At 41.8% G+C, this 17,691-nt stretch overlaps 1 protein-coding gene across 14 annotated transcripts in view; it reads right to left on the bottom strand.

Annotated features, from left to right (window-relative positions):
- Positions 1-17,691, bottom strand: part of caska (calcium/calmodulin-dependent serine protein kinase a) — a 122,887-nt gene that overhangs the window by 70,403 nt on the left and 34,793 nt on the right. For all 14 annotated transcript variants that reach the window (XM_047601856.1, XM_047601855.1, XM_047601858.1 and 11 more), the window contains exon 2: positions 8,256-8,368. In XM_047601856.1, coding sequence (XP_047457812.1) covers positions 8,256-8,368 — 113 coding nt within the window. The remainder of the gene's footprint in view (positions 1-8,255; positions 8,369-17,691) is intronic.

Genomic DNA, 17,691 nt, shown 5'->3' with positions numbered 1-17,691 from the left:
CCACCTTCCCAGAGAGCCACTGAAGCAGTGTTTTGAGTTAATAACAGATAAATATCTTTAAAAATATGATTGGATGTGTTCTACAGGTGGAATAAAATTATACATGGAAAATATTTTTGTATTTTGTGTCATAATTTAACTTATGCGTTATTGTTGATAATGGCACACTGATGGAGAAGAAATTTTCAAACTGGCCCTCCATGTCACAAAGGTTGCCGACCCCTGATGTAGAGTATGTAGAGTCTGGACTTGAATTTGTTTACCACGAAATGACTCTGATTGGTTGAAAGACTACCATTTTGACGCATCTCATAATGAGGTTGAGGATCTCAAGATCTGTCGTACAAAACCAGATTTCTAGTGAGAAAATGCACAACGCAGCATAAAAGTTCCTAAAAAAACATGATGAAGACTCATCTGCAGTCGTGTATGCAATCAGAAACAAGTCTGTCCCCTCCTTCAGCTCAAGTGCATTTTGCTTGCTTCCACCCCATTATTTTAGATCCTCTTGCTGCTGCCTGGCAATGAGCCTCTACCACTTTAATAGGTTCCTAATGAAGAGGAGGGTTAATGGATGGGGTTACTGGAGCTGAAAAGAACAATGCGGGCTGGCTGTTGAGAGGAATCGCTGGGGATAGACGACAGAAACACAGAGACACAAACAGCAGTGAGAGGCTGTACCATTCATTTTCTTTTTACCGGATAAAAGCAGTGGAGTCTGACATGACTGATGTGCACAGAAACAGGAAAAATAATGCAAATCAATATTCTGCCACTGGGTCTGGGATGCATATGCGAAAACTGTTCTGTCATGTAAAGATCGGATGAATGGAGGAAGGCTGGATGATTGTGTTTGGGCGAAAACACCAGAGATATGTGGTCGCTTTTCTGTTAGATTGGGTTCATATTCCCTTTCAACAATCTATTTTGGGAATTATACCCAAAAAGAAACCCAAGTTCAATCAGTGACAGCTCCACACGTTTAAGGCAAAAATCAACATGCTCTAAGGATAAGGAGGATAAGGGAAAAACAAGAAATACTGTTCATCTATTCGTTCTCAGAAAAAAACTGACAAAGAAGACGGAAAAAAAAACCCACTCGAAACTTGCTTGACCAGAAACTGGGGCTCTAATGAAGCTTTTGTCAATGGGAGCCTGGAGGCTCAAGGTGTGAATGGTGTTGAAACTTCTTGGGGACAGAAGTCAAGACTGAATAATAAATAGATGGTAAATTAAATCTCAGTCCACCTCCTCTGTTTAGAGAAGGTTTCTCCACTTTGACACAGATGGCTTCCTTTACTCCTCTCTCAAACCATCTGTCCTCTCTGGCCAGGACTTTGACAATGGTATCCTCAATGGAGTGTCCTTTGTCCTTCAGGTGGAGGTGGACAAACGCGTGGCCCAACACAGGAGAGCCAACTCATCAGGAAACAACTCAGCAGTCCACCTCCACTTTTCAGCTGGACTTCTGTCAAAGTCCAGCTGACCTTATTCAATGCTTTTTGGATTACCATGACCTGGATGACTGAGAACCTTCACAGACATACAACAACAAACACCGAACTAGGGGTGGGTATTTCAAGGACTTCACGATACAATACATATCACAATACTTGAGTCATGATATGATACATTATGATATTGCAATATTCTACATGGGTAACTGAGAAATTTTTAAATGCAATACAATAGTTGTATATTTGTACATCAAATGACAGTGATAATTCATTGGAAAAACTGAGTCAAACAAGTAATATTAATTCAAATTTTCAAAGTTTCTTGCCACTTTGAAAATATAATGTCAAAATATAGTTTACAATTGTCTCTTTGAACAAAAATGTGATTCACTGTTTGAACACTCCACTGATCAGTTCTCATCTCATCTTCTACTACCTCCTCACTATTGTCATGGGCCACTGAACAGATGGGCAAATAAAATTCCTATGCATACGTATTGTGTAAGTACTGTGTTATCCAGTGTAGTTATGATGCTTCGGATCAACAGGTTTCGCAGGCTGTGCTAATACCTCATGGTGTCTCATTAAATGAGCTTGCAAGTTGGTCGTGTTCCCTGAATATCTAACTGGAGCGAAGCAGTTTGCAAACTGCATACTCTTTGTCCGGCTTGTTAGTTCCGAACGTCAGCTTTGAAGCTTTTCAAGTTTTGCCGCCACCACCACTATGCTCACTTCTGCTGTTTGCCTGTCCACTTCTTGGACTGCCTCACTCACCGCTGCAGGAAATGCTACTCAGTGAGGTGGTGCTACAGCAACACCTTGCGGAGCGGAGGTGTGGAAGTCATATATATATATATATATATATGATATATATTGCCATATCAATATTTTTTCCCACCCTGACACTGAGCGCTGTGTTTGAAAAAGAGAAACGTTTCATGGAGACAGCGTCAAGGAGAAAAATCTTGACCAGACCAGAACTATGATTCTGGTTAGGGTTAGAATGACCAGACCTAACAGGAGTAGAGGACAGAAGGTACGAGCTAGCTATCCTCTCCACACTACATTACCTCTGACAGAAAGCTAACTGGACTGAATTCAGTCGTCTCTAGGAGAAGACAAGGCAGACTTTTAGGAAGAAAAGACTTTAGGCATCCACAGAGGAAGCAAAAAAAAAAACCCTGTCCAAACCAAACTCAACAAGTCCAGTTACCTCAGTTTTTGACTAACAAAAGTGACATGTGAAACACTGGATTTGACTAACAATAGACTTTTGCCTTCAGGGCGAACCTGTGAACACAGCCTCTCCCTCTTATCTAGCTTTCATCCTTCCATTCAAACCTCTCGTCTTTTGATCCATTCATTCACTCTTGGCAGCTGCTCTGAGAGGTTCATCTGCAATTCACTGTACTTGTGCATTGACAAAAAAAGATATCCATCTATATTTCCAAGGCCGAGGCCAACAGGAGGCGTATACATCACATGCATCCCTTTCATCACATCACTTCACTCAGAACGCATCAGCAACAGCACTTAACTGTATTAACTAATATCCATCTTTCCAAATGAAATAGCTCAATAACGAATATGGATAAACATTGAAACACATTTCCAAAGCTGCTGTTGCTGGAGGTGAAATTCTGATGTGGTAGATTAGCAATATATAATAATATATATATAACTATATTTAACAGTTGTGTATTGTTCTGCCATGTACTCAGTGACATTTAATTAAAGCTGAGCTGCAGCCATGAGCCACTTGTGCTGCTGGGAGCCTCGGCGCTAACATTAAGCTAATCCTCAGAGGACGAGCATGAAGACGCCGGCTAACTCCTACACCATGCTAATGCTGCTAAAGCTGGGATAAGTGGTTACCTTAAGGGCATTGCAGCCTGCCACATTTAATGTCTTCTGATGAGCTTGCTGCTTATGTCTGTCACCGTAGCTCCTGCTGGAGATTACAGGAGATACTCCAAGCAAATGAGAAGCAAGACACCACAGGGATTTCACTGGAAAAACAAACTGCTGCTTCAGGAATCGACGGTATCACTGCTTTTAAAGTGGTCGTGTGAGTCTCCGTGTTGATCCTGTGGCGGAGGTGTGAGTAACTGAGAATTAATAGCTAAAAACCAACCAAAAATGAATACATTCACTCGTTAAAAAATACAAAGAAAGAAAGTGTATGTAATTGCACATAATTTAAAAAAGAGACCAGTTTATTTGAGAGTCTAGAAGGATTCATGGTAGAAGTTTACAGTGAAGGATCCAGTTCCTATTGTTTATATGGGCACTAAATAGGATGATCAGCTCAAATAACAGACTGACAACGCTAAATTGAAAGATAAGGAAGATTTTCTCACAACTTAGTTTAAAACAACTGATTCAACAGAAGTAGTTGACCAAGATGGAGCCTTGTTTTCAGCGTTGCTGCTGACATGGAGTCATAGACATGGACTGAAGAAGAATACCAAGATGTTTTGTTGCCAATGTTGTTTTAATGTTGCTGTCCACATGGTTTCTAGGACTGAAATGGGAGGAGAAGAGGGCACGAGGGACAAGCAGAAGGGCAGGAGGAGGAGGTGTGGAAAAATAAGTAGAAGAAGGAGGACGATGAAGAGGAAGGAGAAGTTTTTCTCCCCATTTTCATCTCCAGTCCTGAACTGATAGAGTAGAAGGACACGACCAAGATGTCTCCACGCCTCCGGCTTGGTTCATCTTTTCAAACACTTGTTTCAACAACTGATTCTTTTTCTACCTCCATGTTTCTGTTCTTCCTGGAAACTCCTCACCTGATGTTTACCCCACATGGAGCAAACATGTTCAGAGAGAATGGATTTATTCCAGCCAGAGAGAAACCAGCATGAGTTTGCATGATTATTGAAGATTTACACCACCAACTCTACATCTGATCAGGTCAGTTTTCCCATAGGACATCACTCTGATTATCAGAGGAATACCAGTGTCTGTGTAAATGTAGCAACAGCAAAATTGGTGAATCTAAAGAAATTAAAAGAAAAGAGAGGAGAGAGGAGGTGATAAACATGGGATCTCGCAAAGAACTGACTGACAAACAAATCACACAAACACAGCTTTTATCACTGAGGAGGAAAATAGCGGAGGAAAGGCAAAGGAGAAGTAAGTGGGAGGAAACAGAAATGAAGAGTGGCAGGAAGTAGCAAAAAGGCTGAATAAAAAGAGAGGGAAGATGGAGGAATGAAGGGAGGCAATGACACATGATGAATTTTGCTCATTCTCTTGCTCTTGTCTTCTCTCTGTGGTCCCCTCAGAGGCCTGACCTATTCATCAGACGGACCTCCGGACGGGCTGAAGAGAAATAAGCGGGTGTGAGTGTGTGTGTCTTTGTATCAGGCCTCTGCTGACCAATCCACTGCCAAGACACGAACCATTTGACCCACTTCCCTTGGTCTCTCCGCTCTGTGCAGGGTGGTGTGTGTTTGCACGTGTGTGTGATTACTGCAGCACAACTGGTCTGATTTCTACGGGCAGGAAATAAAAACGAATAAACAAAGACAACAGTCTGTCGGCGTCTGGAGGGAGGGACAGTTTGATGGATTCCTGACATGAAAACGAAAAAAATCTGTCTAAGATAGAGCCACATGTTCAACGTTGCTGCCCTCATGGATTCATGGACATGGAGGGAAGGGGAAGGGGAAGGGGAAGGCGAAGAGGAAGAGGAAGAAGAAAAAGAAGAAGAAGAAGAAGAAAGAGTTCAAGAAGAAGGTGAAGAAGACTGCACAATTCATTATGTATTGTGTATGTGAGTTTTTCTGAGCAGAGCGAGATCTGTGACACCACTCAAAAATAAAAGCCCCACAACATTTAAATTTGTGGCTGATTCACCATAAATATAAAGAAGCCCAGAGCTTTATTTAGAAATGAAGACCTGCATTTCTAAATAAAGCTCTGGGCTTCTTTGTATCAGTCTGCAGTGTGAGAACTATGTGGAGCACAAGTGGTCGAGCACATTATGTCTACTGGATAGGAGCTTAAGTAAACCACAGAGATGCTCATCATGGTGGATTATGTAACCATGATCAATGAGAAAGAATAACAGAAGGCAAATGAGTGTAATGTGATGGGCAAAGCCTCTATAAGAACCCCTAATTATGTGGAGATCAGAGCATGAGACTCTGTCATTTCTAACCAGCCCTAGCTTGATCAAACATGTCTGCTGTGTGGAAGGACTTCAATTACAAAAATATAAATCACTAAACTGGATCCATGGAATCCGGTCAGGCAAAGGCTGAATCAAAACATACAGTGAACGTCACGTCTCTTTAAAAGAAGAGAAAAGTTTCCTGGAGACAAATCTTCCAGAGAGGGTTAGGGAGTTTATGGCAGCGTCGAATGACCGGAACATTTCTAGAGTAAAGAACACAAGGTACGAGCTACCCTCTGCACTACATTAACTTTGACAGGAAGATTTATTGATTCCAGTCGACTCTACAAGAAGACAAGGAAAACGAGAAAAGACTTCAGGAATCTACAGGGGACCAACTTTAGGACATTTAGGATCAGATGAGCTAAAACTGAATATTTTAATTTATTTATCTTCATTTTGTTTCTTGTCATTATGTTTTTGTGTTAAGCACTTTGGGTTTCATTTTTTGTATGAAAAGTACTATATATAAAGTTTGATTTGATATGATATGATTTGATTTGATTAGATTAACAAATGCTTATTTAAGTGCTTTCTGGCATTTAGACACAGCACTATTTTACCTCTTCCAGTAGTTTCCTTCAGCTGATAACACTGATCCACTCTTTCAAAAACAGACTTGTGGTGAAAATATTTATCTCATCTCATCTCTCATTTCTATCCCATGCGTCATTGTCATTGGGTGAGAGGCAGGGTACACTCTGGACAGGTCATCAGCCTAACACAGACAAACAACCATTCACACTCACACTCACATGCAGGGTCATGTAGACCGCCAAGCTGCTGTGCCGCCTGAAAATATTTATAGTAACACCAAACTTGTACTATTGCACATGTTACTACTAAAGTTCTGATACTGTAATATGATCAAATGTTACTTAAAGGACAGTTTGCTTCTGAGATGCAAGATGAGAGAAAACATATTGATCCCAGTGAGGTAGGTCTGGAGAATCCATTGAGTGTATGAAATTACACAATAAAAACTTCTTGGGCCATGCTTTTGCTTTTTTATTGTTCTGTTCCAAAGCGCTGTGCAGCATGTCGATATGTGACTGCTGTATTTACCGATTACTAAATAAAAGAACTGTGGTAGAGCTTTTTCACAGTAGACCAACTTCATTCTTTTTCTCTAAGAAAAACCTGCATTCCTCTCAGTTTATCTTTGAACTCTGAAATCTGATATATCTGTCTTATCACCCCCCCTCCAATCCATCCATCTATCAGTTTCCGTCCTCTTATCTGAGTCAACACACTCGTCAAGGTATTTCAGTCCTCCCTCTCTTATGTCGTTTCCTAGCTCCTCATGAACTCACCTGGCAACGATCTTTAATTCAATCTCTCTTGTTCTCTCATCCACCCCCTCAACTGCTCTTTCAGTCTGCAGCAGATAACTGATAAGACCCATGTGTGTTTTGTCTCAACGACACTCTTCTACACTTTACTTCTTTAAAAGCCCTCTATAGTCAGGCTGTAACAAACACATTTCTTTAATTTGAGACTTTAATTATAAGATTTTTTTAATTAACGTTTCGAGTATTTTCTGAGCAGTTGATAACTGTTTGGTCAACTACTGAAATATAACAGAACTTTTCCAAATAAATTTGATTCCAGCATATGACATCTATGAATGAAGAACCCATTTCATACTTTGAAGTTTTACCAACAACAAACATCAACAAATGTTCAGGTTTATTGAGTGTAATTAGGAAAGATGTTGTTACTATACTCTGTATAACTTGTGCTGATTGGAACTGGAAATGCCTCAGTATTATCCTGTAGAGGGTTGCCATTCATACTAACATTTTCCTAATATATATTTCTATGTGAGAGGAGACACAGCAGACTCAGGGAGAACATGGACACTCCACCTAAAAACCCCAGATCAACAGGTAAAAAACCGAGAATCTTCATGTTGATTAAAATTTTTGCTAAAAGTTGCCTCCGTCCTACGTAAATCTACATCATTTATTTTACGGGTCTATATGTGCAGAATCAGTCTGCTTACACCCTGTGAATTCACTGTGAAGCAGCGCTGCCATGCTGGTGATTAACATCTGCTCTTAGTTTCCTCTTTCTTATTTTCTAAAAAAAGCAAACGAGAAAAGACACAATGACTCCCAGCCTGTGACCACAGTCCAACCATCAGACTAGATTTACTGTAAGTCCAAACATACAGCGACTCAGCTACAGCTGGGGGTAGTTTTAAGTTTAGTAAGTGTGCAACCACTTCCCCTTCTCCTGTGCAGGTTCTGGCAGTTTGACCTGCTGGTCATGTTACTGCTCTCTGCAGGATAAAAGCATTAACACAGCCCTATTTCATATATATATACTGTATTTATACTGCAATTAGAATTAGACTTTGGGGCAGTGCACCTCTTTCCTCAGTCTGAAGGTGTCCTGTCCACAGCTCAGTAATTAAATATTTCAATAAAACAAGCCCTGACGACTGTGACTGACCTGAGAGCAGCTGTGAATAAGAAGCAGGCCAGTGTGTTAAGAGTAAACTGAGAAACCCAAACAAGCAGAAATAAAAATACGGACTAAAATAGCAATGATCTCCGGTCACAGTTAAACAGCAGAAAGTGAGTAATAACTAGAGAGGACGTGTGAACTCTTACCCTCTGTGCTGAGTCCAGGACTGGAGGTGAACTGGGCCACGTCCACAATCTTGACAGCAAACTGCTGCCCCGTCTCTCTGTTGATGCATCTTCTCACCACGCTGAAGGGACCCCTGAACAGAACACATAAGAAATAAAGTTACTTATTCAGCACCTGATGAATAGAAGTCTAACATGCACTACCTCTTTTATTGTTGTGGGAGTCTCCAGTAAGTCCAAAGGGAAATATTTGCCTATTCTGAAGCAAAATGCTTCATTTGTGTTTACCAGCCAGTCCATCATTTGGTCTGTCGGCTTTTTGCTGCACAAGTAACATACAGTTACATGCAGTTACATACAGTTACATGCAGTTACTCGGATTGGTTGGAGGACCATCCAGTTGCGTTAGTCTGCATTGATTAAAACACGCCTCATGCCTGTAGCCAAATAACCAGTTACTATATATATATAAGAAAGATTATGACCTTTGCCCTTTGCTTCCCATCCTTTTTCTGCAGTTTGCTCTCAAATCAAGGCAAAAAGCACGAATGTTGCAAATGCTAAATGTTAATATTCTACTACCTTTCCCTCTAACAGCTCACCCTTTTATTACACATTGCTTGAGAGTAATGTTAAAATGTCAACCCAAGAGGAATTGTATTGCATTGAGGTGCCTCAGCACATACAGAGAAGCCAGGGCTGCACTTTGGACGGTTCACACAATGAATCATCACTTCCTGCAGAGTAAGTGCATCATCCCATTCAGTGGATGGGATAAACAGCCCGTGAGCTGTAGGCCTCAGCTCAGGGGCCACGGCTTGGACTTAACAAGTCAGCAGGTCATGGTTACAGCAGCAGGAAGACGCCAAATAAATAAAGCTCCTGGCTGTAACTGCACTCACAACAATGAGGTAATGGGCTTAAACAGACATGTACACACTCTGTCATAATATATGTTGAATTATATATATATATAGACTGTTTACACCGTTACTGTTTACGTGTGTGAGAGAGAAAGGTGTAAGGTGGATGAGGTTTAACAGCAGGATGAAGCTTGTATAAGGGCAATCAGGTTAACAAGTTGGCAGAGAAACACATAATCCCATCTATTCTCATTCCGTCCCATCCTTTCTATACATGCTTATTTCTGGAACCTATCCCAGAATGCACTGGGGGAAATCAGTGGAAAAGCACTTTTTTAAGTCCCCTGTTCAACTCTCATTAAGAGTCTTAATAATCGAGGTTGGATGTGTCTTTGAAGGTACAGACACAAAAAAAATAAATCTGGACTAAAACGATACAACTCCATAAACAAAAATAACAGCCAACAACACTGCAACTACATGAAAGGAGGCACTGCACCATACCAGCAGGTGGCAGTCATCCGTATTAGTCACGCAAAGGGAGAAACAGGAAAAGCTACTATGAGCTAGAAGGCTACATTAGAAAGAGCAGAGTTGGGATGTAATGAATCATGCTGAACACTTCAGATTATTCATTCTAGATCAAGGGTTCAAGGGTCAAACTCATTTTAGATTGAGGGCCACTTAGAGCCCAGCTAGAGGTCAAGTGGGCCAGACCATAATAATAGCATAATAACCCGTAAAGAACTATAAATGTTTCCATTTGTTTCAGTGCAAAGAAGTACAAGTATATTAAAAAATGAAAATGATTCCATTTAAAGAACCAACATTTTATGAACGACCTGAAATTTCTTTAAAAAAATTTTAAACATTGCACATTGCTGCCAACTACTGTTTAGTTCTGGGTCAAAGCGTCTTGTTATGTACAACTCAACACATGTACAACATATGTAGGACAAATTAAGAATGGCAGTTGCTTTTATGTAATTTTTTATGTAATTTTTGAACTCATCCTACAGGCCAGATTGGTCTCTCTGATGGACTTTGTGGCCCGTGGGCTGTATGTTGTTGCAGACAGAATTTATGGATTTGAACGCTCAGACAAAGATAATAAAACAAACAACAACAAAACAAAAGAGTAGAGCTTTCTGTGTCCTTAAAACCTAATATTTCTGTCACTTGCCATCACAACTCGGCCGATCAACAGACAATCAGAGCCTCTGGCTTGGTGTGTCTCGGCCTTAAACGTGAATCAGCACACTCATTAGAGCAGGGGAGACTGCAAATCAATCTTTATTTGAAAGTTATTTGAAAAGGAATCCAATATTTTTTTATTTGCCGTGCATCCTCTCTGTTTCTAGATAAAAAGTGGATGCCTGTTACCGTGGTTACGGTCCCTATAACTCCATCTCCGAAGACTGTGAGCAAGTCAAGCTGACCCGAAATAACACACACACCAACCCTGGTGTTAGTTTCACGGGGCACGCTGCTGTTTCAACTTTTCATACTCCGGGAAACGCAGCAGTTGGCCTGGTTCACAGGAGGAGCAGCAGCTTTTAGCTAGCGGAGAGAGAGAGGCTGCGGCAAGATGCGCAGCATCACTGCTCAACGTGAGAAAAACCTCGCGTTCTCACCTAAGTGAGACAGACAGCAGAGAAGCAGCGTAACGACTGGCTGAGGTCTGTGTGGGTGAGTGTGCACAAACACAGACTGGATGAACAGATGGTGATCAAGCTAAAGCTGCTTAGCGTCAGAGGGGTGAGGGAGAACAGCGCAGCGGCCAATACAGGCAGGACACACACACACACACAAACACACACTTTCGCACGATTTCCACGCACACTAGTGTTGTAAACGTGGATCAGACAGGAATAAACACTGTGAACAGTGGTGGTGGCTAAACTGTCACTTTGTGTGCAGCCCGCTCTCACACACACACACAAACTTTCTATCTTCGCCGTCGATTTAACACATTCCCTAGCCCTTAACCCTAATCTAATTAATACATTAATACTATTAATTAAAATAAATGAATAACCTTTGACCTGAGACCAAGTCTTTAACAGGTTTTAACCATTGAGAATGAACGTGACGCAGAAAATAAGCCCCAAAAAGACAATAACATTAGTAATGCCACAAGAGTTTTGGCCTCGACAACTTAAAACCAGAGCCGCACGTACACACCAAGAATCCATCATCATCTCATTAAAGGCATTTATTTTACAGAGCGCAATTAGAAAAGAGAGAGAGAGAGACAGAGAGAGAGAGGTGGTAAATTCCACGTTCACTTTCCAGATCTGTTAGTCCGGTTCATTCGCTGGTCCGCCGATGATGAGGGATCGATTCGTTAAACCCAAAGACTATACACCAGAGCAGCCATAACATTATGACTGCATGGTGGTGCATAACACTGATGATATGGTTTCAAGGGAGTTGTTATTGACTTCACCGTGTTGGTGGTGTTAATGTTGTGGCTGATCGGTGCTACTCTCTCCACACTGTCTGGAAAGAAAGTTTAGAAAATAAACCATTTCCTATTCTACCTTTTCCTGTAACCTTTGAAGGCAAACAGCCTCTCTGTGGGGAAATTTACCCTCTCCAACTGAAAGATAACACCAGAGCACAAACAAAGATTTCTGTCAATTTCAGGAAGTCAGCACTTAAGAGCCAAATGAAAAGTCTATCTGAAGTTCAAGTGAAACTCCAGCAGGAAAGTGTTTCAAACCTAAACTTATTGTGAGGAGCTACATGAGGTTGGGAGGAGCTGTCATTAGTGATGCAGCCCAGTCCACGTTTGCGTTATCGGCCTGCACGCTACAGCCTCCCCTCTTTAGAGCACAGCAAATGTCAGGAGTTGCTGGAGGCTGCGCTTCGTACGCTGACGAACACAGCGCCCTAGAGGAGCCGGGACAAAGACACGGAGGACAGCGGACAGACAGGAGAAGTGATGTGAAAAAATAATATACGGAAAAGTTAAAAACAGGAAGGAAACAGAGGCAGAAAAGGAAGGAATGCAACTTGACAACATGGTAAGTGGACCAATGGAGAGCTAATTTAGAAGCTAAATAAAGACTCTGCAATCAGAATGCAGGAAGGTGCAGACCCAGTAGCATGTTAGCAGCTTCTGTCCTCCATTCATGTACATTCATGTACAGCACAGAGAGCAGCACACCAGCGTTTTGGCTGCAATCCAGACCCGTCCACAACCAGTGTTTGTTTTCGATTTCATAATGAAAGTGACTCTGCTTTCTGCCAAGTGTGCTGTGCAATCTGACCACCCACCTGGATCTACGTCCACCTCCACAACCAGCAATGTTGGAAACATCCACTGCTTGACCTTGGCTATTTCATTTCTTGCTGGACCGCCTCTTGTCTTTTGAAATTAATTTGTGAATGCATTTAACTGTGCATCTCATTTGTTATCAGCTTTCTATTAACGTGCACAAACCAAAACCACTTTTGGTATTTGCAGCAGGCGGCTCATTCACAGCGTCTAGAATAGGTATTAAGAGGTGCAATCTTCGTGCACGACTTTAACAATGCTGCAAAGGAGGAAATATTAAGAAGTCATCTGTCAGAGGAGGTGAAGGAAGGCAGACAGAGGGATGAGTGAGAGGCTTTGAACGGCAGACGGCTCGAGTGGCGGAACTGGGAGTCTCAGAAGAAGTCAACTGTACGTGGAGGAGGTATTCAGGCTTTGAATGGGCCTCAGCTGCACACAGCGTCAGCCATTGTGGCTCTGAATAGAAGTCAGCTGCACATGGGCTGTTCTGATGATTCCTGCACTTTAGCCACCCTCACTGAAATAACAGGAAGAGGGTGAGAAAGAGTGGGGAGATCGAGAGAGACAGAGGAAGGCATAGAAGTAACAGGGGGAGTCCCATTCATGAGGGCACGCCTTCTTTATTCCTTTATAACCCAGGTTTTTAAGTATTTTGAAGGGTATTCATAGAAGGAGAGATGCACCACAGTTGTGAAGACCCAGGCAAATTAAACTAGCGTCAAAAAGAACCACTGCAAAGAGCTGCACTTGAACACTGCCAACTACCGACCACCAGCTGGTACATGTGTGAGTGGAAATAACCTCCATACCAGCAGGGGGCAGTAGTGTTGGGAGAAGCATTTTTAGAGTTTCTTCATTCTAGATGTTGGAAATATGTGTGGATTTACACCAATTGGCCACAACATTATGACCAGAGTGAATAACATTGACCGGCTTGACACAATTCAGTTCTGCTGGGAAACTTTTGGACCTGATATTCATTCATGTGGATGTTACTTAGACATGTAGCACCCACCTAGACCAGACCAGACACCCCCACCCCATAAAAATGACACTCCTTAATGGCAGCAGCCACCCCCAGCAGGACGCAGCCTGACACAGACACACAAACGGTTTAGGAAGGTGTTGACCTGGCCTCTAAATTCATTAGATCCTAAACTGATCAAGTATCTGTGAGATGATCCACAGAGGTTCATAGGACCCTAAGGCCCCACTAACAACGTTCAGACACCACAGGACACCCTCAGAAGGGTGGACAGCTAACGTCTTCATTGGAGATCCACTTTGTCATTGCATACGTATCATGCCGCTATAGTGTGGATAACCGTGTTAAAATGTGATTACATATGGAGAAGCTGTAGCATCGGGGGCTCTAGATATATGGGTTCATCTTAAAAAGATGCATGCACAAGTCATTATTGACATTTTCTATAAGACGTATTCTAAATTTGGTCTTTTAAGTGAAGCAGTGATAATAGGATCTGCTGCAGCTGCTATTATTAATTCATGGCTTTACGGACATGTTGTCAGTAATTTCTTTCAGCTTCGGTAAGAGTAAGAAGGCTCATTTCTTTTTTAAATGCTTCTTTGTACGGAACAGATTTTAAGATAACACATCATTACAAGAGTCTCTTGAATTTGTCTTTTAGAAATATTCTACCTCCACCTTAGGTTTCTCTGTCTTTAGCTATTTTCCGGTAAGGACTTTTTTTTTGCTTAAAACAGACATAATCCAAAACCACATTTGTTTCCGTATTTCCGTATTTTATCAGGCATCTTTTTTTCCTGACTATGTCTGCTATGTCTGTGTTGTAAAATATCTTATTGCCACACGATAAGAAACAAGTTGTTTTCCTCTGCTGCTCAATAGTCTCTTGCAATTTTCCCGGTGATAACACAATATTAGCCTCATAATTTAATAAAAGTTGCGTCTAAAAACGTTTTAATCATTCCTTACTCCATCCCTTCAATGCCCTGCCTTCTCATATTCGCCTCGGGGTGATGTCTCAGTTCCAGGTATCTCCAAAAGATTGCTGATTAGCCCATATTAAATTCCTGAAAAGGTTTTTATTTCTCTCTTCATTCCTTATCCTTTCTTTATTTCTTTGACCCCATTCAGACCTGGCAATAACATCTGTCTTAGCAGTCTGATCACAAGTGACCAGCTTAGGTGTGCACACAGATCTGGCCCCAGTCCGTATGTGGCGGTGGTCTGGGACACATCTAACCTCATTCCAAACACAATGAGTCCTGGGTCACATTAAAGACAGTCTACTCAACAGGACTGATATGTGTAGGAGGACTTTAATTCGTTCATTTAACCACTGTTACAGATAATCACCTGAAAAGCAAAGCCTTTTTAAATATTCTGTCCTTGTAACTGTCAACCTACTACACAAGGGAAAAAAAAACGAAGGAAGAATTAACAAATTAATTCATTAAATGAGTACACTGTGCGTGATTCATTTTTTTTCTCCACTTAGAAGCACAGCAGTTTGATTTCATAGATTTTATAGCTTGTTCTAAAATATGTGTCGTCTCCCCAAATCGTGATGCATACACAACTAACAGCCGTTCTTGGTTCTGATCCAGTGGTAGCTAGAGATGATGTTGTGCTGACGGGTACTTTATTTGCCCAGGTCTGAGTGGTCCCTTTCACTTAAAAAAAACAACAACAAAAAAACAGGTTTTGTGCGACCGTTTTAAAGCCTGTTAGGGTTCATCTGGCCTGTGTTAAACACAGCTGGAGCGTGTTAAAGTGTCTTAACGGGACGAGGCAGCAGCAAGCGAAAAGACTCGGCTCCTGTGTTAGAGGTAAACATGTATGACCTTTAGTCCAGCAGTTCACCGCTATAAGCACAACAACTCCTGACCTTCACCCTCTGCACTCCAGCCGACCTCACAGGTAAGAGGTGTTTCAGCGGCCAGGGGAGCCCGACTCTCTCGATACAATAACCCATTCCCCCAATAACCGATGTGGTAAAAGGCTTGCGAGGGAAAAAGGAGAAAAAGGATTTGCTGCGCTCCATGTCAGGGTAACCGCGGAGAATTTACTGCAGCATCAAAAAGATAGGCTGCCCTATATCGCAGGCCGTCTATCTGCATCTTTGTGTGTATATTGCTGCAGTAAAAGGTGATTTGCAGGTCCTTCCCCACTTCATAGTGCATCAATCACTTATTCCTCTAGTTCTACGACACGCACAAGTCCACAGCATTGCACACATGCATGGCAGCCAGGAACAACAGAAGAGGAAACTGCACTAAGCTGCTTTACCCCGACTCAGGCTGCTATTTTCAACTGGTCGGTCACATTCTCTTAGTTATTAGATTAGACTGCCATTCTGAGAAAGTCAATCCATGCTCACTGCTCCAAGTACCAGCATTAAGAGTGCGCACACAAAAAAACTCAATAAATCATTGCATTCCTACACAGATAAGGGCACAATGTCGAAATAATCTCACCCTTACTCTCATCGGTGGCAGACTGAGAGGAGAAGAATGAGGGGCACTACAGCAGGCATAATAAAACGTCAGACTGCAGGAAACTTTAAAGATATTGACACTAAATGGACATCAATAATGTGTCCATGGACATGTCCGTGGGGGCCTTAGGAAAGAGGGAAGATAAGTGAGAGTGAGGGGTGCATGAATGTGTCCAAGGACCTCTTCTGGATCAAAGTCTGTAAAATGTACTCATGTTTTTGAATGTGAAAAGACAACCCCAAGTCTTCAGCGGTGCAGCGAGATGCAGTTGTAAAATAAGGAACCGGAAAATATTTGAGAATATCTGAGAAACCTAGCTGTAAAAAACAGGCGGGAAAAAAGAAAGTTGTCAAGAGAAAAACCCGACACAGAGAGCTGAAAGTTTTTTTAAACGATCCTCTCAAGAACAGGAACTGGAACTGAAAAATACGGCCACTACATATATTTTTGTTATTAAGGAACTAAGTCACAAACACATTTTTAGGGTGAAAGAACTGACAGGTACTTGAAATATTCATGAACTGCAATGGACTACTATATTGTATTTCTTTTCTCTGAGAAACATAAACATGTATTTCACGAGAAAAATCTGAAGCATGTTAAGAGAAAGTTAAAGGAACTGAAGGTTACTAGAGATCATCCTCTACAGAAACTGAAAAATATGACCACTATAAATATATTTTTTCCATCTAAGAAACTCAGTCTTGAACAAACATGTACGTTTAAAGAATAATGTGACACGAATTTATCAAAAGGTGAAAGGCCTAAACTTTCCTTGAAATCATCCTCTGAGGAACGTGAACATCTCGACTGAAATTCATGACGATCACGTGAGCAGATACTGACATCTTGCTCTGGACAGCAGAGTGTCATAACTGACAGACTGGCCCAATCGACCCATCTCACCGCCCTGACACCCTAGACAAGGGAGCGCTGTGGTCTTTGAATTGTTAAACAGAACATAATTGACAGGTTTCAGACGTCTTTGACTTTCTAAGACGTGTTCTTCCGTTCTGTCTTTTGCTCACTGGTGTAGAGGCTCACAGCCTCACACATCGATTCAGCTGCTGACAGTGAAGCTTCAATCAGCCATCCGTCAACTGCCGTCAGGGAGCTTTTGACTCTAATAAAAAAAAAAGAAATCTTGGCAAAGTGATGAAAATTGGAGTAAAAAACGGCGAACATCCAACCCAAAGGCAGCTCGGCACATTAGGGATGTAGACACAGAGAACGCAGGCTCTGGAGGTGTTCATGAAAATTCATGAGTGTGCAGTTTATGAAGTGAACATAGCAGAGACACAGCAAACATTAAAAGAGAAAACTATGAGGCTGTAGCTCTCCCCAGGCGAGCAGAATACTAAAGAAAGACAGATTAGAAAGCTGAATACAAACAAGCGGAGAGAACGGGACAACCTGAGACGAGAGATTGTGGGTTTAATGCCAGAAACAGAGCGAAAAGTGATTTCTTTTCAAGCGAGCCAGGAGACAACGTACACAACAGAGTGATCACTCTAGGCGAACAGAATGGACTTTGGGATCTAACATGCTGAGAACAGGACATGCTACAGATCACCTACTGTGAGGACAACCTAACAAAGAGTGGTTTGAACATGGGGATTAGGCACAGTTTCTCCCATGGACGGGAAGCTAGGGATGTCACCATCGAGGTTTTTTGCCTCACGATTCAATACAGATCTTTTCGTCCCGATCTGAACTTATATGTCCTAAACTTGGACCCTGTAGATTCCTTAAGTATTTTTTGTCCTCCTTGTATTCTCCTGGAGTCGACCGGATTCTGTCCAATGTAGTGTGGAGAAGGTAGTTCGTA

This window comes from Mugil cephalus, chromosome 12 (genome assembly GCF_022458985.1).
Source record: "Mugil cephalus isolate CIBA_MC_2020 chromosome 12, CIBA_Mcephalus_1.1, whole genome shotgun sequence".
In the NCBI taxonomy this organism is placed as follows: Eukaryota; Metazoa; Chordata; class Actinopteri; order Mugiliformes; family Mugilidae; genus Mugil; species Mugil cephalus.
The sequence above is the reverse complement of the archived record's forward strand: the minus strand, read 5'-3'. Positions and strand labels throughout refer to the sequence as shown.